General features: G+C 33.4%; 4 protein-coding genes and 1 long non-coding RNA gene across 5 annotated transcripts; 3 read left to right on the top strand and 2 right to left on the bottom strand.

The window, feature by feature from the left end:
* Positions 1–3,249: 3,249 nt before the first annotated feature.
* LOC126705373 (self-incompatibility protein S1-like) lies at positions 3,250–3,696 on the bottom strand. Its single transcript, XM_050404347.1, has one exon. The coding sequence runs from the start codon at positions 3,694–3,696 to the stop codon at positions 3,250–3,252; it is 447 nt and encodes a 148-aa protein (XP_050260304.1).
* A 5,248-nt stretch (positions 3,697–8,944) lies between these two features.
* On the top strand, positions 8,945–10,592 carry LOC126715793 (probable xyloglucan endotransglucosylase/hydrolase protein 23). Its single transcript, XM_050416588.1, has 3 exons — positions 8,945–9,407; positions 9,515–9,708; positions 9,954–10,592. Exons 1-3 carry the CDS (start codon positions 9,030–9,032, stop codon positions 10,363–10,365), a joined length of 984 nt encoding a protein of 327 aa, XP_050272545.1. The 5' UTR covers positions 8,945–9,029; the 3' UTR covers positions 10,366–10,592.
* Positions 10,593–14,896: 4,304 nt separating this feature from the next.
* LOC126715789 (xyloglucan endotransglucosylase/hydrolase protein 22-like) lies at positions 14,897–16,386 on the top strand. The gene is made up of 3 exons (XM_050416586.1): positions 14,897–15,289; positions 15,411–15,604; positions 15,868–16,386. The coding sequence occupies exons 1-3, from the start codon at positions 15,005–15,007 to the stop codon at positions 16,268–16,270; spliced, it is 882 nt and encodes a 293-aa protein (XP_050272543.1). The 5' UTR covers positions 14,897–15,004; the 3' UTR covers positions 16,271–16,386.
* LOC126715791 (uncharacterized) lies at positions 15,404–22,450 on the bottom strand. The gene is made up of 2 exons (XR_007651928.1): positions 22,254–22,450; positions 15,404–15,624 (listed from the first exon to the last, which is right to left on the bottom strand). It is a non-coding gene; the product is annotated as an uncharacterized LOC126715791 (long non-coding RNA).
* LOC126715790 (xyloglucan endotransglucosylase/hydrolase protein 22-like) lies at positions 21,567–23,014 on the top strand. Its single transcript, XM_050416587.1, has 3 exons — positions 21,567–21,924; positions 22,040–22,233; positions 22,500–23,014. Exons 1-3 carry the CDS (start codon positions 21,640–21,642, stop codon positions 22,900–22,902), a joined length of 882 nt encoding a protein of 293 aa, XP_050272544.1. The 5' UTR covers positions 21,567–21,639; the 3' UTR covers positions 22,903–23,014.
* The last annotated feature ends 4,381 nt before the right edge of the window (positions 23,015–27,395 follow it).

The raw sequence follows: 27,395 nt of genomic DNA, 5'->3' as shown, positions 1-27,395 counted from the left end.
AATATGGATCCATGGTACAAGTAGAGTCTGTATTGGTAGCGAGAGAGTCACCAAACCAAATCTTATTAATCAAAACAGAAAAATCAGAAAAATAAGAAAGTTTAAGAAGATAATTACAATGCTCTATTTATATACTAATCCTATAGGGTGTGAAAGCAAAACCAAATCTAACTAACTAACAGAAATTCTAAAGTATCAATAATATATCTACACATATTATAATTATACAACACTTCACAAATTCTAAACGGTACTGTTTTCATTTTTTCTTCTTTCTTTGAATTCGAATGATGTCATGTGCTACTGTTGTTTGTGTCGTTTCTTTCTGCTGTGTATTTTCTTCCTAAAGCTTAACACTCCCTCTCAAGTATTGAACTGGAAATTTTGAGACTTGATCTTTCAAACAAGAAGATGAAGGGCTAGGAGTAAAGATGTTAATTAGTCCCAAACTATTCACCAATCTAGAAAAAGCTACTAGTCCCAAGAATTTAGTAAAGATACTAGATGCGTGAAAGTTGTTTGAGATAGGAAATGTCTTGATTACTTCTGCAATTTCATCCCTAACAAGATAACAATCCACCTTTGTGTGCAAAGCAGTTTGGTTATCGCATTACAACATTGCACTTTTGGATGATAAATTCTTAAATCTTTAATCAATTGAAGTACCCAAACTACTTCACAATTTGTAGTTGCCATTTTTCTATACTTTGATTCAACTGATACTATGCTCTACTTCTTTGATCTCCACAAAACCAAAACTATCCCAAAAATACACTATAATCTGTTAAAGATCTTCTAGTTTCTGGACAATTAGCCCAATCAGCATCACAAAAAACCTTGACTTGCAAATCTGATTTTGTGGAGAAGAAAAGACCTCTTCTAGGAGAGCCCTTTATGTATTGGAGAACCCTATGAGCAGTATGTGTGGTTCCTTTGGTTCAGCAAGAAATTGACTCAACCTATGGAGATCATATGTGATATCTAGCCTAGTTAGAGTCTTGTAAGAGAGTCTCCCAATTAGCCTCTTATATTGACTTGAGTCTGGAATTAGTTTTCCTTCATGTTAGAGAGGTGTAGGTTCTGTTTCATTGGAGTTCTTACAGGTTTGGAACCTATCAAACCAATGTCTTGATTTCCAAGGCATAGTTTCTTCGATTCAAAGTAATGCTCCTTTCATTTCTTGCAATTTCAAGCCCCAAGAAATATCTCAAAGAGACAAGATCTTTGACAGTAATGACATCAAAAAGATTTTCCAATCCCCCTACATTTCCTTCAAACTCAAATTTACCTTTCATTTTTCATTATTAATCCGTTATTAAAATCAATGTTGCTAATGAAAGAAGTGCGAGCCACTATGGGTGGCAAAAGAAGCACAATTTACTTGAAGTGATCTCATTTCTCATTGATTTTTTAATAAAGGTTGTTTCTAACATTAGATCATTAATGAGCAAGTGAATTTCAGCATGTAAACATATTTGAAAGGCATAATTAAAATAAAAGTTAGGTTTTTGTGAACACACTACACTTTTATACATCTGTACTATATATAAGAGGATTTCCCTCTTTCAACTAGATTTTTGTGGTTCAAAAATACTCTCATTAATGAATGGTAACTTCATTTAAAAATAAAGTCATAAATGTCAAATAACAAATTCATTTTGAATTTAAAAAGAGAATTAGGATTTTTTTTTCACGTTCAAAAAAGAAATTACAGTTATTGCTTATCTCTAATAATAATAATAATAATTATTATTATTATTATTATTGTGGGGCCAGAGAATTTGTGATCCCGACCCACTTTACATTAGGGCCCAAGGCCCACGCCGAGGAGAGGCGTTGCTGAGGATATGCAACGGAAGTCCAAATGGCCTAGAGATATAACCGAGGACGATTCTGTCCTCGGCATCCCAAAGCGCTCCTAGAAGAAAGGGCGAGTACGGTATAGGAGCGATTCAAGGAAAAGCTAAACACCTCCGCATTGATGGGGAAAGGACCCCTGAACAGTGTGGCGACAAATGACAAGGGAAAGGCTGCCATTACTACAATTAAGTACTCTGCGCCTGACAGAGCAATACTTTTCAGTTTTTACAACCAACCCCAACCATTTTAGGTCTGGGCTGATAGGACAAGTATCAACCCTAGAAAGCTGAACCTACATGTGGACGTTGGAGGGAGGGTAAAGGCTAGTATAAAAGGAGAAAGAAGCAATCCAGAAAAGGGGACTGGGACCAAGGCCAAGAACCAGAGCCTCCCAGGCCATGCCGAGGAGAAAGTCTTCTTGGGCAAGCACGGTTCACCCCTATGCGATTATCATGAACACCATGACTGACTACTGTCCAATAACCAAGGCCTAACCTTTTATCCCACTCTCTACAAATTTTATTATTTGGGTCTTTAACGTTCGAACCCAATACACCAATTTGGGGTCGTTACAAATTGAGTCCTTACAATTATTATTTCCACATTAATTAAAACCCTAATTTATTTATATTGATTTTACAGTAAAACAAATTACAAAAGTAATTCTCGAAGGAAACATAATTAAAAAAAAAAAAAAAAAAAAAAAAAAAAACAGTATAACCTAAGGTTTGTAAGCATTATAAAAATAAAAAGCATTATAAAATAAGGTTAGAAAAAGAATGTCTGTCCTCAATAGTTGAGCATTTAGACTTTTGCCATTTCTCTACGCTAACAACTTGTTGCAAATATTATAAATAAAAATAAAAAACCTTGTTGCAAATCACTCCTGCAAATGATATCATTATAGCAATGTGGATATGGTACATTGGGAGACCCATGGGTTAAGTCCATTAATCAGTGTCTGTTTGAAACAATTTATTTAGCTGAAATTGAAAACTTTTTGCTAAAAAAGTAAAAAAAAAAATGTTAAAAAAATAAGCTGAATAGTACAGTAAGACTCATAAATAGTATCAAAAAGTGCAGTGAAACCTATGAATAGTAGCAAAATTAAGCTGTAAGTGGAGATAAGTTGAAAATTCAGCTCATCCCAATTCAGCAAAAATAAGATTAACAATTTCATATTTTATAATTGTGTTCATATACAGCCATGTAACATAGATTTGACTCACAAGTTCATCACACCGATCATATAATTGATAGACTTCTATTGGTTTAAGTCCATCAATTAGAGGAAGAATTTTACTACATATATAAGGTACGTTCATATGCGGCTACGTAACATAGATTTGTTCACACAGAGTCTCATTCAGAATAATATCAGAAGCACAATTACCATGGAATCTCAAAGTCCCACTTTTTATCCTTCTCATCAAATGCATATAACCCATATTTGCGAACTGACCATTTACACCTCTTGCGGCACTCTCGTGTTCTAATCTTCTTCTTATTGTTATACACCACGACTTGTCCCCTCTTCATTTGACCTTCCAGTTGAAACTCCATGTCGCATTCAAATTTTGTACCCCAGATGTTATTGTCTTTGAAGCTCCAACTGGTTTCCTGGGTAAAATTCAAAGTCTTAAGGCCTAAGTCATTGTCTTTGGACCAGCAATGAATCTTCAGCGGCAAGTGGTTTTCCAAGTCATTCCTAATGTATAAGTGTCTTCTGCCAAGGTAAAGTCCATAGCATGGTTTCAATGTAGCCACTATGATGATGAGCGTGAGTCCAAGAATGTTGCTCATGATGATTAATGGACTCATCTTGAAAATCACCATGCTTGTTGTCTATGCACAAACTGTTAAAATGAAAGAGGAGATTAATGGGAACATTTTCTTAATTTTTACTCTAAATATGGACAAGTTCATAACAAAGCATATATCATGCAATTCAAGCCCATTAGCGAGATAAAACAAACCTCGTCAGTTGAGTTATAAAACTCTTGATAACTGTTAAGCTTTTCTCAAAATATACGTTGGATATATATAAAAAATAGCAATCTAATAGCAATCTATAAACATGATTCTTTGTCCTTGAAGAGCATGCACTTGGAAAAGGCTTAACATTAATATGACTTGAGCATAAGTAGACCGAAAATTTTAAGAAAAACACCAAAAAGCAGGAAAAATAAATAAACAAATTTTAGAGAAGAAAATAAAAAAGAATCTTGACATTTACCTTTAACAAAATAGTGGAGCTGGGACAAGGTAATGGTAACTTTAATCGCAGATTCAACCTTGCTCCAAAAGCCTGTCTCCTTCATGAATCATGAGGATGAAATTATTTTTATAAGGAAATTCATCCATTTGGAGAAATGAAACAGAGTGTTAGGAGGTTATCAAAGAGAGGCTCCGCAAAATTCATCCATTTGGTTTTCTTCGCGGTTTGTTACTTAATTAGTTGCATTTCATATCTAGAAAGGCCGTTGTTGTTATTGTTTCTTTTTCTTGAATATGGAAATTGTTATTGTTGAGGGTTTTTTTTGTTGAGGAAAACTGAAAAAGGGTATGATTCAATTTTTTCTTCTTCTTTGGGTTACGTTTTTTCTTCTCATTAATTAGTTTATTAGAAAGAAAAAAAAAAGTGCTAGATGTAATAATTTTGTATAATCCTTTATGATGTTCATTTTCTTTTTCCATATATGGATGGTTTTTTCTTGCTCTATCTTTTCTTTTCTGTAAAAACTTAAAAGTACTTAAAAAGTAGTATGTGTTTGGTAACTGTTTTTTTTCTTAACAATTTTTTGTTTTCAATAACTATTTTCTATTTTACACTTCTCTATTTTCAAAGGAAATTGAGAATAGTTTAAGAATTGTTTTCAAATTTGAAAACAGGGAAAAACCAAGTACACTTAATAAGGTCCAAGCTTCAAATCCTAGCTTAAACAAAAATAAAACCCACACTCTTTCTCCTGCTTATTTTGAACTACCCAAACGTGTTTTTAATTTTGGAAACACAATAAAACCGTTTCTTAAAAATAAGTTTTTAAAAACAAAATTAAAAATAGTTACCAAATATAGTAGTCTTAAAGAAATGAACTTTGACCTTTTCTAGTGTGAGTTAATTTTATGGATGCTATATATATTATTTTCCTATCCACTCCAATTTTTTCACCTTATAAGTCTATCAACTTAAAATTTTTACAATAATTTAATTCACCAACAGAGTGCCAAAAACTTAAATTTTTACAATAATTTAATTCACTAGCAGAGTGCCAAAAACTATGTATGAGATAAAAAAATATTAGAAGTTTGAGAAGATATAATTTATTTGTAACTATTACATATAACATTCCTCTTATGTTTATGGGGTCCATCTCCATATGAGATGGATGTTATATACAAGGCAAAATAAAAACTTTTGTGGTCCCTAAATTTTGGAGCAATTTTCAATTTGATCTTCATTTTAGTACGGTCATTTTAATCATTGAGATTTGAAGTCATTGTCACTTTGGTTTTTATTGTCAATTTTGTGATGAAAAATAGCTAACTGACTACCGACTTGACACACACATTATTAACAAAATAATAGACAATAATAATTAATTACTAAAAATTATGTTATAAATCATGAATTGTAATTAAAACTACAAAAATAAAAATAAAAAATTCTTGCAAAACATACACACCCAAAAGTACGTGTTCTCCATCTCCAAGCAGCACCACAACAAAGTACAAACTCTTTACAACACCGCCTATGCTACAAGACTTGCCACGGACCCATACGGCCACATGCATGATACACCAGAACCATTTTTAAACACTCAATGCCCAAAACCGGCCCACCAAGTTAGCCCACACAGACCCATTAGGCTCGCCGCCACCACTGAAATCCATCATCTTATTACACCCTAAAGAAGCCCAATCGGTCATGAACCAAAGCATGCCAACACAATTTTTTTTTTTTTTTTTTTTTTTTTTTGAGAATTGCCAACACAAATTAAATGTTCTTCTCTAAGAAAAATTAATTAAATATAAAATTTAGAGACAAAAAAAAAATTAGCCAATATTTAGAGGTTGTAATCTGGATTTTAGTAAAATAATTTTCCTGAGGCACTCTTATAACATACCAAGAAGTCATGTTAGGATTTAAGCACTGTTTTAAAAATCAAACCAAACCAACTGGTTTAATTAGGAATTGGACATAGAACTAGTACAGTAAAAACCAAAAAAATCTTGCAAAAAATAGTGAAAACCAGTCAAGAACGGGGAAATATTGGGAATTGCTCATTTTTCCAATTCTTTGACCATTTTGGTTTTTTTAAACCATGAATTAAGTATGGAATTTGGAGAAATTTTTCTAAGGACACATTTTGAAACACTTTGTAACAACTTGCGCATTTATTGACTTGTAATTGGGTGACATCAGTTATACATGAGATCACTATTGGCACTTGAAAAAAAAAAAAAATCTAATCATCACTTGATATATACACAAGATGTGATAATATATTAATATGTGTTGACAAAATGTGTATCTCCAGACTTTTTCAAATTTGGAATGGCCTAACCATTTCTTTTATGGGTATGCTTAGGCGGCTCTTTGAGTCAGGCCTAGCCTTATGCCCCAAAATTTTATGAAATGGTTTCAAGGTCTTGAAAACAAAAGGAGCCAAAGTTGTACAAAAATCTCAAAAGTTGTAGGTTATAATTAATTTTTTTTGAAAATAATAAAATGTAAAAGGATTTTGCATTATTTCTCCCAACTCCTAGTAGGCCCACAAAATATAAGGCTAATAGAAATCTAACTTAATTGAACCCCTAAATTATTTCAGCAAAATAAAATAGTTATGAGTTTGTTAATTAAAGTGAACTAGCTTTTATAATTGTAAAAGAGACTAATAAAATCTAAATACAAGAACTTAATTAATAATTTTATATCTTAAGTAGCAAGAACATTGGTTTTCCAACACAAAAAAAAAAAAAAAAAAAAGTTAAATAAATATTATTTAATTGATATTTCAATATTAAAAAAAGAGAGAAAAATCTCACTTAAAAATGATCTCAATCTGTATTAAACAGTTCCTGGGTATACTTTTTTTCCCTTTTTTTTGGGTTAAAATTTTTGGTTCCTAAATTTTAGCCTACGAGTGACTTTAGTTATTGAAATTTGAAGTGTTTGCTCTTAGTTCTTAACAGATTTAAAATGATTATTTATAACCCCCATTAGTCCTTAATAACAAACTTAAAATTAATGTTTTGAATCTTAAAACTTAAATTATCGATTTTAATTCCTAGAACAAACTTAAAGTTATCGTTTTTAGCTTGTATAGAGTGACGTGCAAATTTATGAGCTGTCATGCCATATGAGAGACTAAAACTTTATGAGCTCCCATAAGAAAAAAAAAAAAAAAAAAAAAACTTTATGAGCTAAAATGGCTAGTCGACTATACTTTTTACTTGTTTGGATGAGAACCGACTAAACTTTTGAGTTGGGACCCATCCAAATATATTTGGAGTTTTACTATTTTTTCACTATAAAAAGTATGTTTTTCAATCTTACTTAAACTAAAATATCCCTGGTCCTCATGAGCTGTCGGTCACTTTAATGTTACTATACTCAAGCAGCGTTTGTCTCCTTCCAATGTTCCATCCCACCTACTCTGCCACCAAATGTACGGGAACTAAGGTCAAAAACTAAACAAAATCAACCAATTACCTCATTTCCATGTCCTCTTGATATTACTATTTTTGTAATACTCTTGATATTACTATTGAACTTACTACTATTAAATTATTAATGACAAAAATATCTAACCAACCCTCCCATGCTTATCCATACATCCCAATTACAGCTGGCTTCTAAAGTTATATATTTAATTCCAAATATATCTTAATCAAATTGACTTAGTCAACTAAATAATAATTTAATTTAAAAAAAGGTTTAACATATGTTTGTTAATAAATTATTTTTAAAAATTTTTTATGAAAAAAAAAATTTATTTCAATTTTTTATATTTTTTTTATAAAAGTAATAGTATTATAAATTTTTTAGAATGATTAATTAACAAATACTTTAAGAACACTGTTATCCAGATTAATTCAATTATTATCATCTCAGTTCCTTTTTAAATTAATAGTATCACACATAATTTGATCTAAACTTGTGGTTTTGCTGCAACTTGTGAGCACTATGGGCGAGCGTGGGCCGACAAAAAGTATTCCTCGCAAGTAGAAATTGAATAAACCCAATCGTTGTTTATAAAAAAATAAAAAATAAAAACAGAATAAAACCCAATCATAGCTTTCAATTTGGCTGGATATATGTTAATTTGCAATCAATCTTTATCAATAATAGATTATAGATAGAGGTTCTACTAGAAAGAAATCCAACTATCCTGGTCACTGGTCTAATCCAGTAAGCCATATTGCGTAAGGCAAGTTTAAAGTGGACGAGGCACAACAAGATTGGTCTAAAAGGTCTCATCAGTAGCGACTGTGTGTTATCTAGTGAAGGTTGGATTGTCACTTGTAACATGTGCGACATGCACATTGCAAAACAACAGGTGAATATACAATAAATTTCACAAATTTTTTTACCAACTATTGAAATAATAAGTTATGATTTGTATTAATAAAAATAGTGTTAGTGATGTCAACAACCTTATAGACCAATTAACATTTTTTTTTTTTTTAATGTTTATAACGCAAATACCCGCCTACAAATGCTCCTTTCTCCATTATACTATTAAACTATCGCTCGAAAAAAAAAAAAAAAAAAACTAATATTAGTTATGATCCTGTGAAAGTAATATTGTACTAATCACATCAAATTTAAAAAATATACTAAAATTTATGGCTAAATCTTGTTACACATTTTTTATTGCACACTCTCATATCAATTATAATTGCAAAACGACAACAATCATTTTAATTGAAAATTTCACCCGACGTGATAGTGTGTGTCACGTAAACTTTGTGTAGCTATCACTACTCAAAATTTATTGTCTCTATTTGCATTTCAAAATCATAGCACCCAGTACTACCACCCTTTGCCATCTGTGTCCAGCTCTTGCTCAAATAGAAACCCCACAACTTGACATTGGGAGGCACCCTTCCAATAACGTTCTCACTTCTCACTTACCTTTTCCCTCCTTTAAAATGCCAATTCCATGCACCACAATCTTCACCAACCCAACATTATTTCTCTCCTATCTCAACCCTCTTCTGTCCCATCCTCATCAATAATAATAACAATAACAAAAGAAAATCTCTCTATGGCTCCCTCTTCTTCAACATTGAAGCTGTTACTAACTTTCTTGGCTAGCTATGCTTTGGTTGCCTATGCAGGTAGCCTTAATCAGAACTTTGATGTCACTTGGGGTGATGGTCGTGGTAAGATACTCAATAATGGGGGACTTCTTACTCTCTCACTTGATAGGGCCTCTGGCTCTGGCTTTCAATCCCGGAATGAATTTCTCTTTGGTAAGATTGACATGCAGCTCAAACTTGTCCCTGGAAACTCTGCAGGCACAGTAACTGCATACTATGTATGTACCCTTGCACTATAGGACTTGCCTGCCTCAAAAATTTTTTTTTCTTATATTATGTACTTTTTTGACTAATACAAGTATATATTTCTGTGCTTGACTTGCAGTTATCTTCAAAAGGGTCAACATGGGATGAGATAGACTTTGAATTCTTGGGTAATCTAAGTGGTGATCCTTACATTCTTCACACTAACATATTCACCCAAGGAAAAGGAAACAGAGAGCAACAATTCTACCTTTGGTTTGACCCCACGTCTAATTTCCACACCTACTCTGTTCTTTGGAATCCACAAGTCATCATGTAAGAACACTCTGGATCAGTTAGAATAATGGTTAAATTGTTAAATTAACCGTTTTCTAACAGTATAAATTGATTAATATTATGATATCAAAGCAGAGTCTGGACTAAGAGGATTGACAAAATAAAATTTAACTAATCAAATTTATCATTTTTTAATATGTATTAAAATTCTTTGAGCATGAAATTTTATTTCATGGCTTTTTTTTCAACTTTGCATTAACTTGCTATTTTGCTGCACGTTTCAGCTTCTCTGTGGATGGTACTCCCATTAGAAAGTTCAAGAACTCTGAGTCAATTGGCATTCCATTCCCAAAGAAACAGCCCATGAGGTTATACTCTAGCCTCTGGAACGCAGACGATTGGGCAACAAGAGGAGGGCTTGTGAAGACAGATTGGACACAAGCTCCCTTTACTGCATCATATAGGAACTTCAATGCCAAAGCATGTTTATGGTCTTCTGGGTCATCTTCTTGTAGTTCAAAGTCTCCATCTTCAAGAACTTCCAACAATAATACATGGCTGAAAGAAGATTTGGATACCACAAGCCAAGCCAGGCTGAAGTGGGTGCAGAAAAATTACATGATTTATAACTACTGCACAGACACCAAACGCTTCCCACAGGGCTTTCCTCCAGAGTGTGCCATTACCAATGCATAGTAGAGATGGAAGAAACTACAAGATAACATAGTACCTAGGCCGTGGATTTTTTTTTTTTTCTTTCTTTCTTATATATTGGTCTTAGTTTTCACTTAGCGGGTTGATTATTTGTCGCACTCTTATTAGCCACTCTTATTATCTTGTGAGATAATATTATTGTAAGCTTGTATAATATATATTATATATCTTAATCTGATTAAAAAACTATTAAATATCGATTTTCTTTATATGTGTACGAATCTATGTATAGAATTGGGTTCAAGTTATACCTGGTATAACTCTAAGTAATGTTACATTACCAAATAACTTATAAAATTCATATTTTGAAAATCTCATCATTGAATTATATGTTCTATATATCAATTGGATGTTATTTACTATTTAATTTATAAACTCATCTTTTGTGCATTATTTTAAACACAAAAAATTAAATTTAAAAAATTAATTGATAACATGGTTATTAATTTTTAATCATTTTGAAAATTTGTTAATATGAAGAATATATAAAGATAATTTAACGATAGATTTGTTTAAATTCGCATTTAATTAAAAAATATTGAATGGTGTAATATTGTTTATAGTTATATAGTGTAAAACCTAAACTCTATATATATATATATATATATATATATAATATCTTTTAATTTGTGCATAGTATAATATATGTTTTCCTAAAAAAAATGCTTAATGTGGGTATTATACTATTATAGTGAGCAAAATAGAAATAGAAAAATAAAACAACCAATCACTTTTAAGTTTTAGCACAAAAATTTACATGACTTTACCTTAAGCTTAAGGCTAAATATATGGTGACATTGAAGATAAAAGTTTCATTGACAATATAAGCATATTAAAGGTGACATAAAGACACCCGATACAACACCCAAACCCAAAATGCATCCAAAGATCTCTCGCTCACACATGGCACACCACTAGGAAATCTAGCCTGCAAATACAAGTTGTGTGACTATATAAAATACCAAAAGCTGGCCGATCGACACTTCAACTTTGAATTGATTTTGCTTAATTTGTTTGGACTATAACAGGGCATGTTTTTTTTACAGTGAAGTCATGCTTATCATTGTTGGCATATTGTGGGATATTGTGCATGCTTATTATGCAATCAGTAATAGGTTGAACATAACACTCATTAGTCATAACAACAAGTGCATGATTATTATGCGATTAATTTCACAGGTTGAACATTACACTCATACATTCATCTTTTTTTATTTTATTTTTTATTTTTTATGAACACACTCATACATTCATCTAATATAAATAGGTGTGAACATTTTTACCTTACATTATATTTAGTATAAATAGGCAAATACATCACATCCAAACCATTTTTTTTTTTCTGCAATCATACTTAGTCACGGCAACTAAAGGCGACTACTTACTAATATTAATTAGCCCTTGCACCCATAAACACCAAAGCCACTTCCACATCTTTTTATTGATCAAAGCACATGCCAATGGGATAGTTAAATGAAGCATTTAACCCTCAACCACATGTAAAATACTTCAATGTCCGTCTTAGCAATTGAATCAGAGAGGACAATCTATGTAGGGCACGTAATGTTGCATATATAGCTATATACATGGATAAGTTGTAATAATGATATCTGAGTTTGGAAAATATTGTTTCATAAAGTGAAAATTCAAGTTTTGGAATTTTCTAATTGAAATTCGAACTAAAGGATTTTCGATCAGTCGAAGATTTTGCTTGTCGATCGAAATGATAAAGAAAATAATCCTGGAGTCACTAGATGATTCGATCGCTATTTGATTCTTATTCGATCAATCGAAAAGTGCATTCGATCGATCGAAAGGAACTCTCGACCGATAGTAACTCGTAAAACTGAGTTTTCCGCAGAATTTTTTGGTAACTGTTCTGAATATTTGAAGAGGTTTCAAACCTTGTGAATGGTTTTATAAAACATTTTAACTCTTCATACGTGCCTTTTGATGGAATATAACCCTATGGGTATAAATTAAGACTTATGTTCAAAAAATAATAAGTTAGAGAGAAACACAAGAAATCCTGTGGTTATTTTCCAAAATTGTTATTTGTAAAGCCCAACAATTTTGTTGTATCCTATGTACAAGTTTGCGATAATCCTTTAATAACAAGAGTGTTAGGGCAAATATTGTCTAAAGATAACAATTTTATGCCTCCAAGTAGTTTATTTCTGTTTGACTTTTGTGTTATCCTTATTCTTCCTTTATTACTTTGTGTATTACTCCTAACACATAATTCATCTATTTATTTTTCTATAAAATCAACTTATGTTTGAAACTGTTTATACCATAAAATAGTTTTAATGATAAATACTTTATATTAATACTATATTCCTATAGTGTTGTAATATTTACATGTAAGTGATGTGGTTAATTAAGTAGTAAAGCCTATATTGGATACTAATAAGAAGAATAAGTAGTTAATAAAAAATAATTGTGACCATACTCATTGGTTTAAGTTTTTAGGCAAAGTAGTGTTTCTATATATTATACTTAACTGCTAAATTAAAATTTCTCCAATGTGTTCTCTCCCCCCAACAAACATTTATTTATTGATATATAGCCATGACACGAATGAGCCAACTCACTATTTGATAAGTCGGGGCTTCAACTGTAATTGGTCTGGGACAAAGTCGCCATCTCAGTTAAACCTTCTACTGTGATTAGGGTCCTAGCTAGAGATGAACTTTGGCTCATGCCTTATAATGTAACCCTCTTTTTTAAATAAACTTGTTGTTTATCAAGGGAAAAAAACCGTATTTATAACCACATTTTGGCATGGAGTACACATCATGTTAAATAAAAGGGGAAAGAACCAAAAAAACCATACACTTTTTAATATGACATTGTAAACCCTAGACTTTCATAAATACCTAAATAAACTCCAAACAAGTCTGACCATCACACATAAAATGCATGCATATGAAAGTCTAGTTTAAATTGTCTAGGATAAAATGCCTTGACACCTCTTGAACTTAATTTGGGTAATTTCATTTACACCCCTTAATTTTTATTTTAGACAATTTAGTACATAAACATTAGGACTATAACAAATAAACCCTCTATATTTTTATGTTTTTGTAGTAAGATCCCTTTAATTATATTTTTGTTGATTACTTGGTCCAAAAAAATTTATATTGGTGATAGGAAAAAAGTTAAGGGTGTCTTATTGCTATAGTATCAAAGTTTATGTATTAAATTGGCAAAAGAAAAAGTTAAGAGATCTATTTATACTACATTACCAAATTTATATGAATAATGCAAGAAATACAAACTATTTTATAAAAAAAAAAAAAAAACAAATTGTTGATATGGTGAGTGATTATTGGTAAATAAAAAAGTAATATTAATGGTGAGCTAAATGAAAATTAGGGGTGTCCATGGGTCAGACTGGGTCAAGTTTGTATCCAACTCGGAACTGACCCAACCAAATCGGGTGTGCAATTTCCATACCTACTACCAACTGGTGAAGGACTCGGGTCGGATTGGATGGGTTCCCTCAGATTCATCAATTTTCAAGTAGGTCTAGTCAGTTTGAGCGAGTGGGTCAATCTAGCTGGTGGGTTGGACAAGACTAATGAAAACCAATAAGAGATTGGTCACATCAATATTTTGTAAGTATGTTGTAAAATAGTTTATAATTATAATATTACTCAATTTATATATTAAATTGACTAAAATAAAAGTTCAAAAAATGTAAGTGCAACTTTCCCAAAATTTAGGAGGTATGAAGTGAGAACAAAATTTCTCAAGTCTTCCCTTTAAAAGTCTAGGATTTAATGTATTCCAATGATTTTTTTTTTTTTTTTTCCTCACTTTCTCCTAATTCCTAAATAATATTTTGAGTTTTCCTTTTGAAACGCCCCGACCCTCAACCAAAAAGACAGAATCAAAAAGTAAAGAGTAACTTTTGTGCAATGGGATAAGATAATTTGTTTTTTTATGTCCTTGTCGGTGATAATTCCAGCCGTCGGTGCTAACGCATGCACATATCTTCTTCTTTTGACTTTCATTTTTTTAACAATCACATATGTCGCAGAAAGAGAACAATTTAAAATAGGCACATATAACAATATATAACATGCTTCACTAAATAATAATAATAATAATAATGATGATGATGGGCTAATGCTAACCCAGCTAAGAAGCAGCTTTGTGATGCGTACTGTGCAGTATCAATGCAAAACCAAAACCAAAACCGCGTCCCATCACCCACAATGATATAACCCAAAAAAAACAAAAGGGTTAGGTTGAGTCTGATTCTGACAACCAAAAAATTCTTGTCCTTAATTTTTTTTTCTATGAGTTTTATTTTTGGTAGAAAATTTGTGATTGAGTTATTACTATTAGGACTAGGAAAAACGCTTTTGAGTTTTGACAGCTATCTCTTAAACCCAACAACTGTCCATAGCTGACTTGACTAGTGGACCTTCCTATGCTACTTCCTCTCCGACTTTGGAGAAATTATAATTTCTCCCGACTTTGGCCTTACGAAACGTATCACTATTCACTTCTCACTATATATACCAATCCAAGTTCTCAACCATACTCATCGATCCCTTCATTTCATAAGCTCTTCTTACTCGTATTTTCAATTACCCTCTTTCATATTTCCATGGCTTCTTTTCCTTCAACATTTCCAGTGATGCTGATGATCAGTACTCTTATGCTTGGTTCTTTAATATTGTCTGCCTCTGCTAGTAACTTGTACCAAGATTTTGATATTACATGGGGTGATGGCCGTGCTAAGATACTCAACAGTGGCGAGCTTCTTACTCTCTCCCTTGACAAAACCTCTGGCTCTGGATTCCAATCCAAGAATGAATTCTTATTCGGAAAGATTGATATGCAACTCAAGCTTGTCCCTGGAAACTCTGCAGGCACAGTCACTGCCTACTATGTGAGTTCTCCTGCTATATCATCATTTGCCTCAATCTTCTATAATACAATTTTATTTATATATATATTCCATGCTTCAAGGTATACTAATATATATCATCTTTTTACGTGTGAATTTACAGTTATCCTCAAAAGGGTCAACATGGGATGAGATAGACTTTGAGTTCCTTGGCAATTTGAGTGGTGATCCTTACATCATTCACACCAATGTGTTCAGCCAAGGCAAGGGCAACAGAGAGCAGCAATTCTATCTCTGGTTTGACCCAACTGCAGATTTCCACACCTATTCTATCCTTTGGAACCCCCAGCGCATCATGTAAGTATCTACAAATCCACCTTTCTAAAATGTTTAATACCAAGAAAAAGTGGAACATGATTTGATTTGTTGTGATTGGAGCAACATTACTTTTCCCTGGATAGTATTTTTGTTGAGCACCAATCACGACAGTTCATAATAGCAGCTGTAAAAACCATTGTATTCATAGACTTACTGTTTCAAAATTGTAGTCTTCCGCCATTTTATTTATTTATTTTTGATAAGTTGTACAAGCTAATGAAATTCTATGTTCTCTGTTTCAGTTTCTCTGTGGATGGCACTCCCATAAGAGAGTTCAAGAACCTGGAGTCAATTGGTGTACCATTCCCAAAGAACCAGTCAATGAGGATCTACTCTAGCCTGTGGAATGCTGATGACTGGGCCACAAGGGGTGGGCTAGTCAAGACAGACTGGACACAAGCTCCTTTCACTGCCTCCTATAGGAACTTCAATGCCAATGCATGTGTTTGGTCCTCTGGAGTATCATCCTGCAGCTCAAGCTCTCCCTCTTCTGCATCCACTAGCAATGCGTGGCTCTCACAAGAGTTGGACTCAACTAGTCAAGACAGGCTGAAATGGGTTCAAAAGAACTACATGATATACAATTACTGCACAGATACAAAGAGATTCCCCCAAGGCCTCCCTCTAGAATGCACCAAGTCATAGGGAACAGAAAAGAAAATATATAGCTTGTACATTAATTCTTTTATTTTTTGACATTCCCATTTGATTAATTAATTTGTATGCGCCAATGATATAATCAAATTATTTTATTCTTTTCATTTGTCGCCTATTTTCATATCACAGTATTGTCTATTATTTGACTTTGTTCAAAGCTGCAAACCCATTCTGATTAAAACACACATATTTAGGCCCAACCCATTCTAACCTAAAAAATAAAAATAAAACACATTTAAGGCCAGTCTAACAGTTAATCTGGCCCAGGGATAACCAACCATAGTTTAGCCGACTGATCCAAGGCTTCAAGCCTAATGGTGCAGTATGGTTTCTAACGTGTGGTAACTGACCTTTAAACCATATTTGATAGGTCAAAACCAAATACACGAGTTAACACCTGTTTGCCAAGTCTGCCTATTGTTTATCCTCAACCAAGAAAAAAAAAAAAAAATCTGCCTGTTGTTAGTCTATAAAGTTAACATTTTAGGCATAAGAGCATCTCCAATAGGCATAAAAAGTAATAAAGATTAAAATACTTTTCTTTCATTCAAAGCACAGTTAAATATACACAGTTAATTTCCAAAATATATCCAATTCATTTCGGTCCATATCAAAGACCACGTATCATAATACTACAGTTCATTGAGTTCAAACAAATATTACATTCAACTCTTTGATTCATTTCAATAAATTTACACTCTTGTTTGATCCATGCTTAAAATAAAAATTGGAACTTTCTAAATAAACAGAATCGGAGAAATTTATAGTATTTCTATAAATAAATTAAAACCACTTTTTTTCTTTAAATATATAAGCTAAAATAACCAATGAGAAATTGTAAGGAAAGATAGGAATATTCACTAAATAGTAAAATTTGTATTTTAAGCAAATCACTAGCCATGAAAAATGTTAATTACATTTGGCAATAGCATACAAGGTTTCAATATTTATATAAGAGACTAACACAGTAAACACTAAACATTGAAGAAGACCCAGGTTCAACTCAAAGAAAGAGGAGTTTCTATTATGTTGAACAGTTGCTCGATCTATCAAAAATTGTTGAACTAGATTCCTATAAGGTCTTGCAAATGATCTAGTTAAGCCCAGATTCGAGGGACGACTAAAACAGGAGAGAGAGAGTGAGAGCTATTTGTGTTTTTATCTATTTCACTATCATACTGATATTGAAGAAGTAGACCTGAAGATGGTATTCTTGGTGAATAATAATCAACGTTGAAGCCACGTTGCTATTATACAAACCTGTTGCTGTGAAAAAAGAAGCTTCAAAAGGCACTACAAAACGCGGGGGTCTTAGGCCGCGTTTTTTAAGCTGTGGCCATAAAAAACGCGGCCTAAGATGGACTGAAGCCGCGTTTCTAAAAAACGGGGCCATAGACGGGCTCTTAGGCCGCGTTTTTTAAACGTGGCCATAGACGGGACCTTAGGCCGCGTTTTCTTGAGCTAAAAACGCGGCCTAAGGACCTCCGTGTTTTTTTTTCAGCAAATTTTTTTTTCCTTTTCCTTAACTGTGGCCGCATTTTAAAAATGAGGCCATAGACGGGCTGTTAGGCCGCGTTTTTTAAACGTGGCCATAGACGGGACCTTAGGCCGCGTTTTCTTGAGCTAAAAACGCGGCCTAAGGACCTCTGTGTTTTTTTTTCGGCAAATTTTTTTTTCTTTTCCTTAACTGTGGCCGCGTTTTAAAAATGAGGCCATAGACCGGATCTTAGGCCGCGTTTTTTAAGCGTGGCCATAGACGGGCTCTTAGGCCGCGTTTATTTGAGCTAAAAACGCGGCCTAAGGACCTCCTTGTTTTTTTTTTTCGGCAAATTTTTTTTTTCTTTTCCTTAACTGTGGCCGCGTTTTAAAAATGAGGCCATAGACAGGATCTTAGGCCGCGTTTTTTAAGCGTGGCCATAGACGGGCTCTTAGGCCGCGTTTATTTGAGCTAAAAACGCGGCCTAAGGACCTCCTTGTTTTTTTTTTCGGCAAATTTTTTTTTTCTTTTCCTTAACTGTGGCCGCGTTTTAAAAATGAGGCCATAGACAGGTTCTTAGGCCGCGTTTTTTAAGCGTGGCCATAGACGGGCTCTTAGGCCGCGTTTATTTAAGCTAAAAACGCGGCCTAAGGACCTCCGTGTTTTATTTTTTAGCAAATTTTTTTTTCTTTTCCTTAACTGTGGCCGCGTTTTAGAAGCGTGGCCATAGACGGGATCTTAGGCCGCGTTTTTTTGAGCTAAAAACGCGGCCTAAGGACCTCCGTACTTTATTTTTTGACAAACTTTTTTTTTTTTTTTTCTTTTCCTTAACTGGAGCCATTCAATACTAATAGCACACCAACAAACACAAACAAACACAAACCACAACCCAGAGCCATTCAACCCAGAGTCAAAAAAAAAAAAAAAAAAAACACAAACCACAAACACCGTCGCCGTTGAGCTCAGCCGTCGCCGATGAAGCTCAACGGCGACGCTGAGAGCGTCGCGAACGGCGACGCTCAAGCGTCGCGAACGGCGACGCTCCAGCGTCGCGAACGCGACGCTCCAGCGTCGCGAACCGCGACGCTCCAGCGTCGCGAACCGCGACGCTCCAGCGTCGCGACCCGCGACGCTGGGTTCGCGACGCTCAAGCGTCGCGAACCGCGACGCTCAAGCGTCGCCGATCGCGACGCTCAAGCGTCGCCGATCGCGACGCTCAAGCGTCGCCGATCGCGACGCTCTCGGCGTCGCCGTTGAGCTTCATCGGCGACGCTGGGTTTGTATTTTTGTTTTTGTTTTTGAATTTCAATTTTCTGGGTTTGTATTTTTTTTTTTGTTTTTGTTTTTGTTTTTGAATTTGCTGGGTTTGTATTTTTGTTTTTGTTTTTGAATTTGAATTTGCTGGGTTTGTATTTTTGTTTTTGTTTTTGTTTTTGTTTTTGAATTTGCTGGGTTTGTATTTTTGTTTTGAATTTCTTTATTTATTTAAAATTGAAATTTTAAAGTTTGAAAGTATTAATTTTAAAAATTTTAATTTTAATTTTAAAAAAAAAACTTTTGATTACCGAAAATTAATTTTTGGTAATCAAAGGTTTTTTTTTTTTAAAAAAAATTTAAGGGTATATAGCCGCGTTTAAAACGTGGCCTAAGGTTAAACCTTGGGCCGCGTTTAAAACGCAGCCCAAGACCGCAACCTTAGGCCGCGTTTAAAATGCGGCCCAAGACCACAACCTTAGGCCGCGTTTTAAACGCGGCTGTAGGACCTGGTCTTGGGCCGCGGTTAAAAAGTGTGGCCATAGGACCGTGAGTCCTATAGTCACAGGTTTTAGGCCACACTAGAAAGCGTGGCCTAAAAAAACGCGGCTATAGGCTATAGCCACGTTTTTTTGACATATAGCCACGTTTTAAAAGCGCGGCCATAGAACCTTTTTTTTGTAGTGAGGTTCTTGAAGTTGGTCGGAGGTTCTGGTCATAATTGCGGATGTGTTATGAAACATTCATATAGTACAAGAGTTTAGAAGTTGAACATTTTGCATTTGGGATTTGAACGACAATCAACTTTTTGAAAATAATGTAACTTGTAGCTTTTTTAAATAAATTAGTTTTTTTGCTTTTGTAACACATTTAACATAAAAATGGCCAAAAACCATTTCTTTCAATAAGTACTATGCAAATAAGTTATTTGAATTTAGCAAACTTCAAACACACATGTATGGAGTATAATGTATAAATAACCCAATACATTAATATCCCAAACTTTTTTTTTTTTTAGGGCAATCATTAATAAAAAGGGTCCGTTTGGATACAACTTATTTTATTGAAAACTGAAAATACTGTAGCAAAATAATTTTTAAATGTGTGAAAAATTACTGTTCACTATTATTATTATTATTTTTTTTTTAATTTTTTTGGTGTTCATATGCCTTGACATGAACAGTGCACTAGGGGCTGATCTAAAAAAAAAAACGCAAACGTGGATCCAAACTCTACCAAAGTCACTCAAGTAAAGGTGACTACTAATATTTATCCTTGCAAGTTAAGGTGACTGCTAATATTAATCCTTGCACCCAAATAAATGGCTATCACAATCCCACTAGTGACCCTAGAAACCAGCCGTAGACACCAAAGCCACTTACACATCATTTTATTAATCAAAGCACGTGCCAATGGAACAGTTAAATGAAGTATTTGACCCTCTACCTCAAGTTAAATATTCAATATCCATCTTACCAATTTAAATAGAGAGGACAACCTATGTATGGCATATAATTAATTCCGGTAGTGATGTGATGTTTTCTGTAATCAACTAATCTCTATTTGAAACTGTTAAGTTGCTTATATTATATTAATATTGCTGTAAAATTCATGTATGAGAGGTGTGATTAGTTTATTTCTTCTTTGGATACATAATTGGGTCTAAATTCATTAGTTTAAGCTTTTGAGACAAGTTTTTGGCTAGTTGCAATCTCAATTTCGTCTTCTATTAATGTAATTAGGGACCTAGCTAGAGATAGAGTCTGCTTTATATGTATCCTTCTTCTTTAAATAAACTTGGTGTTTATCATGGGAAATAACCATGATCAAAACTAGATTTTGATATATACGAAGTATACATCATATTAAATAAAAAACTTACTTACAAATTATACAATTTGAAATTGCATAAATACAGTTTTTTAACTTTACTTTTATTCAATTCAATTATCTAACTGTTAACTTTGTTCAATTAAGTCTTTCAGTTAGTCTATGTCCAAATTGAGTGGTCAAAGAGCCATTAAATGACATTGTTTTGTATTTAACAAAGTTAAATTATTGATTTGAACGGAAGTAAAGTGAGAAGATTAAAAATTGAATTTTATACCAAATAAAATTTTGATTTTGAAACGCCCCAACCCTCAACCAAAAAGAAAAAAGTAATAAAAAATAAAAACTTTTTGGCAATGAGATAAGATCATCTGTTTTTTAATGTCTTAGCCGGTGTTGACTGCAGCAGTCGGTGCAAACGAATGCACATATCTTCTTCTCTTGACTTTTATTTTTCAACAAGCAACAAGCATATATCTGCTAGTGATGCAACACCCAACTCGTCTCGTTAGTATCAAATTATCGCGTAATGCAAAACCGCGTCCCATCACTCGCTAGGACTAGGAAATTAAGGCGGAATTTTGAGTTCAATTTGACAGCCAATATCTTTTAACTCGCCCAACAACTGTCCATAGCTGACTTGACTAATGGACCTTCCTATGCTACTTCCTCTCCTACTTTGGCCTAACGAAACGTATCACTATAAATACCAATCCAAGTTCTCAACCATACTCATCGGTCCCTTCATTTCATAAGCTTCTTACTCATAGTTTCAATTACCCTCTTTCATATTTCCATGGATTCTTTTCCTTCAACATTTCCAGTGATGCTGATGATCATTACTCTCATGCTTGGCACTTTAATATCGCTTGCCTCTGCGAGTAACTTGAACCAAGATTTTGATATCACATGGGGTGATGGCCGTGCTAAGATACTAAACAGTGGAGAGCTTCTTACTCTCTCCCTTGACAAGGCCTCTGGCTCTGGATTCCAATCCAAGAATGAATATTTATTCGGAAAGATTGATATGCAACTCAAGCTTGTCCCTGGAAACTCTGCTGGCACAGTCACTGCCTACTATGTGAGCTCTCTTGCCATATCACTATTTGTCTCAATCTTCTATAATACGATTTTATTTATAAATTCCATGCTTAAAGGTATGCTAATATATATATATCATCCTTTCATGTGTGCAGTTATCCTCAAAAGGGTCGACATGGGATGAGATAGACTTTGAGTTCCTGGGCAATTTGAGTGGTGATCCTTACATCATTCACACCAATGTGTTCAGCCAAGGCAAGGGCAACAGAGAGCAGCAATTCTATCTCTGGTTTGACCCAACTGCAGATTTCCACACCTATTCTATCCTTTGGAACCCCCAGCGCATCATGTAAGTACCTACAAATCCACCTTTCCAAAATGTTAATACTAAGGACACAATATTTTTCACAATGGAACATGATTTTTTGTGATCGGAGCAATGTCACTTTGACATGAATATTACTTCTGTAGCACACCAATCACAACAGTTCATATTAACAGTTGTGAAAACTACTGTATCCATAGACTCCTTGTTTCAAAATTGTCTTCCATCATTTATTTATTTAATTTTGATAGGTTGTAAAAACTAATGAAATTGTATGTTCTCTGTTTCAGTTTCTCTGTGGATGGCACTCCGTTAAGAGAGTTCAAGAACCTTGAGTCAATTGGTGTACCATTCCCAAAGAACCAGGCAATGAGGATCTACTCTAGCCTGTGGAATGCTGATGATTGGGCCACAAGGGGCGGCCTAGTTAAAACAGACTGGACACAAGCTCCTTTCACTGCCTCCTATAGGAACTTCAATGCCAATGCATGTGTTTGGTCCTCTGGAATATCATCTTGCAGTTCAAGCTCCCCATCGTCTCCATCCACTAGCAATGCATGGCTATCACAAGAATTGGACTCAACTAGTCAAGACAGGTTGAAATGGGTTCAGAAGAACTACATGATATACAATTACTGCACAGACTCAAAGAGATTCCCACAAGGCCTCCCACCAGAATGCACCATGTCCTAAAGAAATGAACATAATATATAGTTTGTAGTCTCGTAGATCAATTCTTTTATTTTTTCGACATTCCCATTTGATTAATTAATTTGTATGCCATTTATATAATCAAATTCTTTTATTCTTTCTACCAAAAAAAAATTTTATTCTCTGCCAGTTGTCACTTATTTTCGTATCATGGTATTGTATATTAATTGACTTTGTTCAAAGCAGCAAACCCTTTCTGATTAAAACATACACACTCAGGCACAACCAAAAGCTTATCCCATAAGCAATTTTAGTATTGAAGTGTAAAATGATTGTTTTTAGGAATACAAATCATCTGAATTTTAGTATTGAAGTCTAAAATGATTGTTTTTTAAGAATACAAATCATCTACCATTATTTGTATTCCACTTTATGTTCCACCAATCACAACTTATCATGTATTTGTTTAACTTTTTTTTTTATAAAATAGTCAAAATTTAAAATGAAAAAAAAAAAAAAAAAAAAAAAAAAAAAAAAACATATACAAAGTTGTGATTGGTAAAACACAAAATGTAGTACAGAGGATTGTATTCTATTTTTAGTTCCAAAAATTTTTTAAATGATCGATTTTAGTTTTTAACAAACTTAAAGTGATCATTTAAGTCCTTGTGAAATGAAAGGTTTTAAGGGGTGATTGTTTTTAGTTTGGCCTCGAAAGAATTAAAAGTTATCATTTTAAATGTTATAGACCAAAACCACCCATTAACTAATTTTAAGGACGAACAATACATATTGATTTTTATTTTATAATAACTTTTTTTTAAAGTATAAGACTAAAGTATATGTAGCGTGCATACAGAAAATGATACCTAATCCATTTTCATAACCAGATTGCTCTAGACTCTCGAGTGAAAGAAAACAAAATTGGAAGAAAAACTATTGCCTATCATCTCACACATAAGTCATCAAAAAAAAAAAAAAAAAAGATTATGATGAGCGACATGATAGACAAATGTATTTTCCCTAATTATCATTTTAACAGTTGTTGGTGCCATGCTAGGTCTGGGAAGTGCGGTTTTCATTTTGGCAGCTAATATATATTTTGCATTTCTTAAACCCAACAACTGTCCACAATTGACTTGAATAATGGACCTTCTAGTTCCTATATATGGCATTTCCTCCTACACTGTAAATTCCAACCCAATTTCTCGAGAACACCCATCCATTTTATAAGCTTCTTACTTATAATTTCAATTATCCGCTATCAAATTTCCAAGGCTTCTTTCCTTCAACATTTCCCGTGATGCTGTTGATCAGTACTCTCATGCTTGAGATTCTCTGCCTCTGCTAGTAACTTGTACCAATGAAGATTTTGATATTACATGGGGTGATGGCCATGCTAAGATACTCAACAATGGTGAACTTCTTACTCTCTCCCTTAACAATGCCTCTGGCTCTGGATTCCAATTCAAGAATGAATATTTAATTGGAGCTTGTCCCTGGAAATTCTGCTGGCATAGTCACTGCCTACTATGTAAGTTCTCTTGTGGTCTGTTTGGACGGCATGGATTTGGATTTGAATTTGAATTTGAATTTGGATTTAAGGGGCTCCAAATTCAAATCCTTTGTTTGGGTAAGTTAAAAGAAATGGATTTGGATTTAGCCCAAATCCATCTTGGATTTCAGGAGTCCAAATCCATGGGTTTGAAATCCTCTCACAAACCCAAGAATTTAGAAATCCCTCGCCCTCACTCTAGCTCTCTCTTATCAATACTTCATCGTCTCTAGAAACTCAGTCACACTCTCTCTTCCTTGTCCAAGCTTTTCTTCTTTCTCTCTTTCTCACAGCAAAGTTTGTCTCTCTCAACTCCGTCACGCTCTCTCTTCCTCACCCAGTCTTATAATAAACTAGAAGCAATTTTGACCTACTTGCATGCTTAACAACAATTGATGGAATGGAAATATATAAGGCTGAAGACTACATCTCTATCTCTTTGCGATCTGTCAAGCACAGTGAAATTTGGATGTTTTTTAAATAAAATTTTTCGTAATTATTTTCTTTAGGCATGCATATATCATTGGATGTGTATTCGATCGACTTCTAGAGCGATAATATATTTGCTATAGCACCTTCATCACCTATTTGGTAATTAACAATATTAAATGATAGCGAATTTCAAAATTAAGAGCAACTCTAGTTTTTAATTTGTGTGTGGGTTTTGTTTGGGTTTCATTTGATTTGTTTGTGCGTTTTATTTCATAGTAATTTTAATGATTTATTTTGAGTTTATCTTTATTTTCTATTTCTATTTTCGTTTGTGGGTTTGTAATGCAAATTATGTGTTTGATTAAATGCTTCTATGAACTGTAGATAGAGCATGTGAATTGTTATATGACTATACTACAATATATTTTATGTTATCCAAATAAATCAGTGATCATCTTGAAATAATTTTCACCAAGGACAGAATCATAACGTGATTAGCACAGTGGTTCTTGTTATAATTATTTTTTAATAGAATTGCCATTGTTTCTTTTGGATTAGTTGTCCAGTATTTTCAATGAGCCTGTTCAACTAAGAATTTTTCTTTATTATTTGAGAACCAAAAAGCTTGGAATAATTTAAATTGAGGACAAAATCATGGTTTAACTAAAATAGAATTGCCTTTGTTTCTTGTGAGATATAAGCTTTTGGTTCTTTTTTTTTTTTTTCAAGATTCATTGTGTTTGTGAGACAAAAGCTTTTGGTTCATGTTTTTTCAAGACTCATTGTGTGTGCATAAACAGTTCTTGTCGGCTATTTGTTGAATTTTTTTCAATGAGGCTGTTCAACAGAGTGTTGGGGAGATAAATACCTTGAGGAGCTTTCTTGAATAATTAATATAACATATAGAGACACATTTTAACCCAAAAGGCCTAAGCCCCAATGGATATGTGCTCAATTATGTTATATTAATTACTCAATTATGGTATTGGTGATATTTATTTCTAGTGATCATTAAATTGGATTGAAGATGACCTCATACTAGTCAATGATTTCATGAGTTATTCATTCACTTGTATGTCAGATTAGAGCCAGAACACATGTAATCTTTCTCTTATGGTGTTTAAGGAGGTGTTTGGTACTATTGTTTAAACAACAATTTTCAGTGTTTAAACAACATTACATGTATTTCTACACATTTTTTCACCTATACATTTTTCCACAAAACAAACAAAAACGTTACTAAAAATCTTTTACCAAACAAGTCCTAAGTTTTCATGCCAACTCAATTTATGACTCTTGTTTAGCATGCATGTTCTTTTGTCTTTTCTGCACCTATTTCTTTGCTATCTCAGTTAATTGGATTATCAATATTACCTCATGTATTTAAAATTAAAATGTAGAATGATTAAGAAAAATAATAATTAAAAAATATATTTTATTGATCTTAAATCCAAATCCAAATACAAATTTATGTATCCAAACAATGAAATTTCAAATGATGAATTCAAATCCTTCATTGTTTAAAAAGATCCAAACAAAGAATTTCAAAATCAAGGAATTTCAAATTAATGGATTTCAAATTCAAATTCAAATCCAAATGTTGCCATCCAAACACAACCTTGCTGTTTTTCATTATTTGCATAAATCTTCAACCAAAGAGGATCAACTCTAGCCTGTGGAATGCTAATGACTGAGCCACAAGGGGTGGGCTAGTCAAGACAGATTGGACACAAGCTCCTTTCACTGCCAATGAATGTGTTTGGTCCTCTGGTGCAACATCTTGCAGTTCAAACTCTCCCTCTTCTACCTCCACTAGCAATGCGTGGCCCTCACAAGAGTTGGACTCAACTAGTCAAGAGAGGTTGAAATGGGTTCAGAACTCAGAAGAACTACATGAAATACAATTACTGCAGACTCAAAGAGACCCCAAAGCTTCCCTCTAGAATGCACCGTGTCCTAGAGAAAAAGCATAGCTTTTACTTTAGTTTTAGAAAGACGCCATTTATACAATCAAATTCTTTTATTCTTTGATATATATCACCTACTTTCACATCCCAATATTGCCTATAAAACAAGTATATTTAAACATCTATATAGCCACAATTATCTAACGAGTCATATATCATATTTTTTATTGCAAAAGAGATTAGCATCTGATTTGATTTGATTTTTTTTTTAATGATAATTGAGCCAAAAAAAAAACTCTTGGCTTGAATTTATTAATTATAATGAAACTACGTAGGATTATATCCTTGTCACGTCAAAAAGTCTCGTGTATGAAAATCTCAAAATTCGGTCTCTCTCTCTCTCAATCTATTTTCTCTCTCCACATGACACTCTCTATCCAAATTTGGCATTTATCTGCCAACTTTCTTCTCTCATTTTCCATCTTCTAAATCGATTTTAATTCAACCAAATTCGGTCAATCTTTTCCCTCCACTCAAGTAGGAAGAACAGTCAGGTTTGGGCTGAGCAAAGGAGAGGGAAAATCAACACCAACTTTGAAAAACTGAATACGAAATTTGGTGTCATGACTCCTCTCTCTCCC

Source organism: Quercus robur, chromosome 2 (genome assembly GCF_932294415.1).
Source record: "Quercus robur chromosome 2, dhQueRobu3.1, whole genome shotgun sequence".
Lineage (NCBI taxonomy): Eukaryota > Viridiplantae > Streptophyta > Magnoliopsida > Fagales > Fagaceae > Quercus > Quercus robur.
This window is presented reverse-complemented; position numbering and strand designations above follow the sequence as displayed.

Excerpts from the sequence above, each read along its gene's own strand:
- LOC126705373 (XM_050404347.1), bottom strand. The coding sequence starts at position 3,696 with ATGGTGATTTTCAAGATGAGTCCATTAATCATCATGAGCAACATTCTT.
- LOC126715793 (XM_050416588.1), top strand. The coding sequence starts at position 9,030 with ATGCACCACAATCTTCACCAACCCAACATTATTTCTCTCCTATCTCAA. Across the intron at positions 9,408-9,514 it reads GCACAGTAACTGCATACTAT|TTATCTTCAAAAGGGTCAAC; the intron begins GTATGTACCCTT and ends CTTGACTTGCAG. Across the intron at positions 9,709-9,953 it reads TGGAATCCACAAGTCATCAT|CTTCTCTGTGGATGGTACTC; the intron begins GTAAGAACACTC and ends TGCACGTTTCAG.
- LOC126715789 (XM_050416586.1), top strand. The coding sequence starts at position 15,005 with ATGGCTTCTTTTCCTTCAACATTTCCAGTGATGCTGATGATCAGTACT. Across the intron at positions 15,290-15,410 it reads GCACAGTCACTGCCTACTAT|TTATCCTCAAAAGGGTCAAC; the intron begins GTGAGTTCTCCT and ends GTGAATTTACAG. Across the intron at positions 15,605-15,867 it reads TGGAACCCCCAGCGCATCAT|TTTCTCTGTGGATGGCACTC; the intron begins GTAAGTATCTAC and ends TCTCTGTTTCAG.
- LOC126715790 (XM_050416587.1), top strand. The coding sequence starts at position 21,640 with ATGGATTCTTTTCCTTCAACATTTCCAGTGATGCTGATGATCATTACT. Across the intron at positions 21,925-22,039 it reads GCACAGTCACTGCCTACTAT|TTATCCTCAAAAGGGTCGAC; the intron begins GTGAGCTCTCTT and ends TCATGTGTGCAG. Across the intron at positions 22,234-22,499 it reads TGGAACCCCCAGCGCATCAT|TTTCTCTGTGGATGGCACTC; the intron begins GTAAGTACCTAC and ends TCTCTGTTTCAG.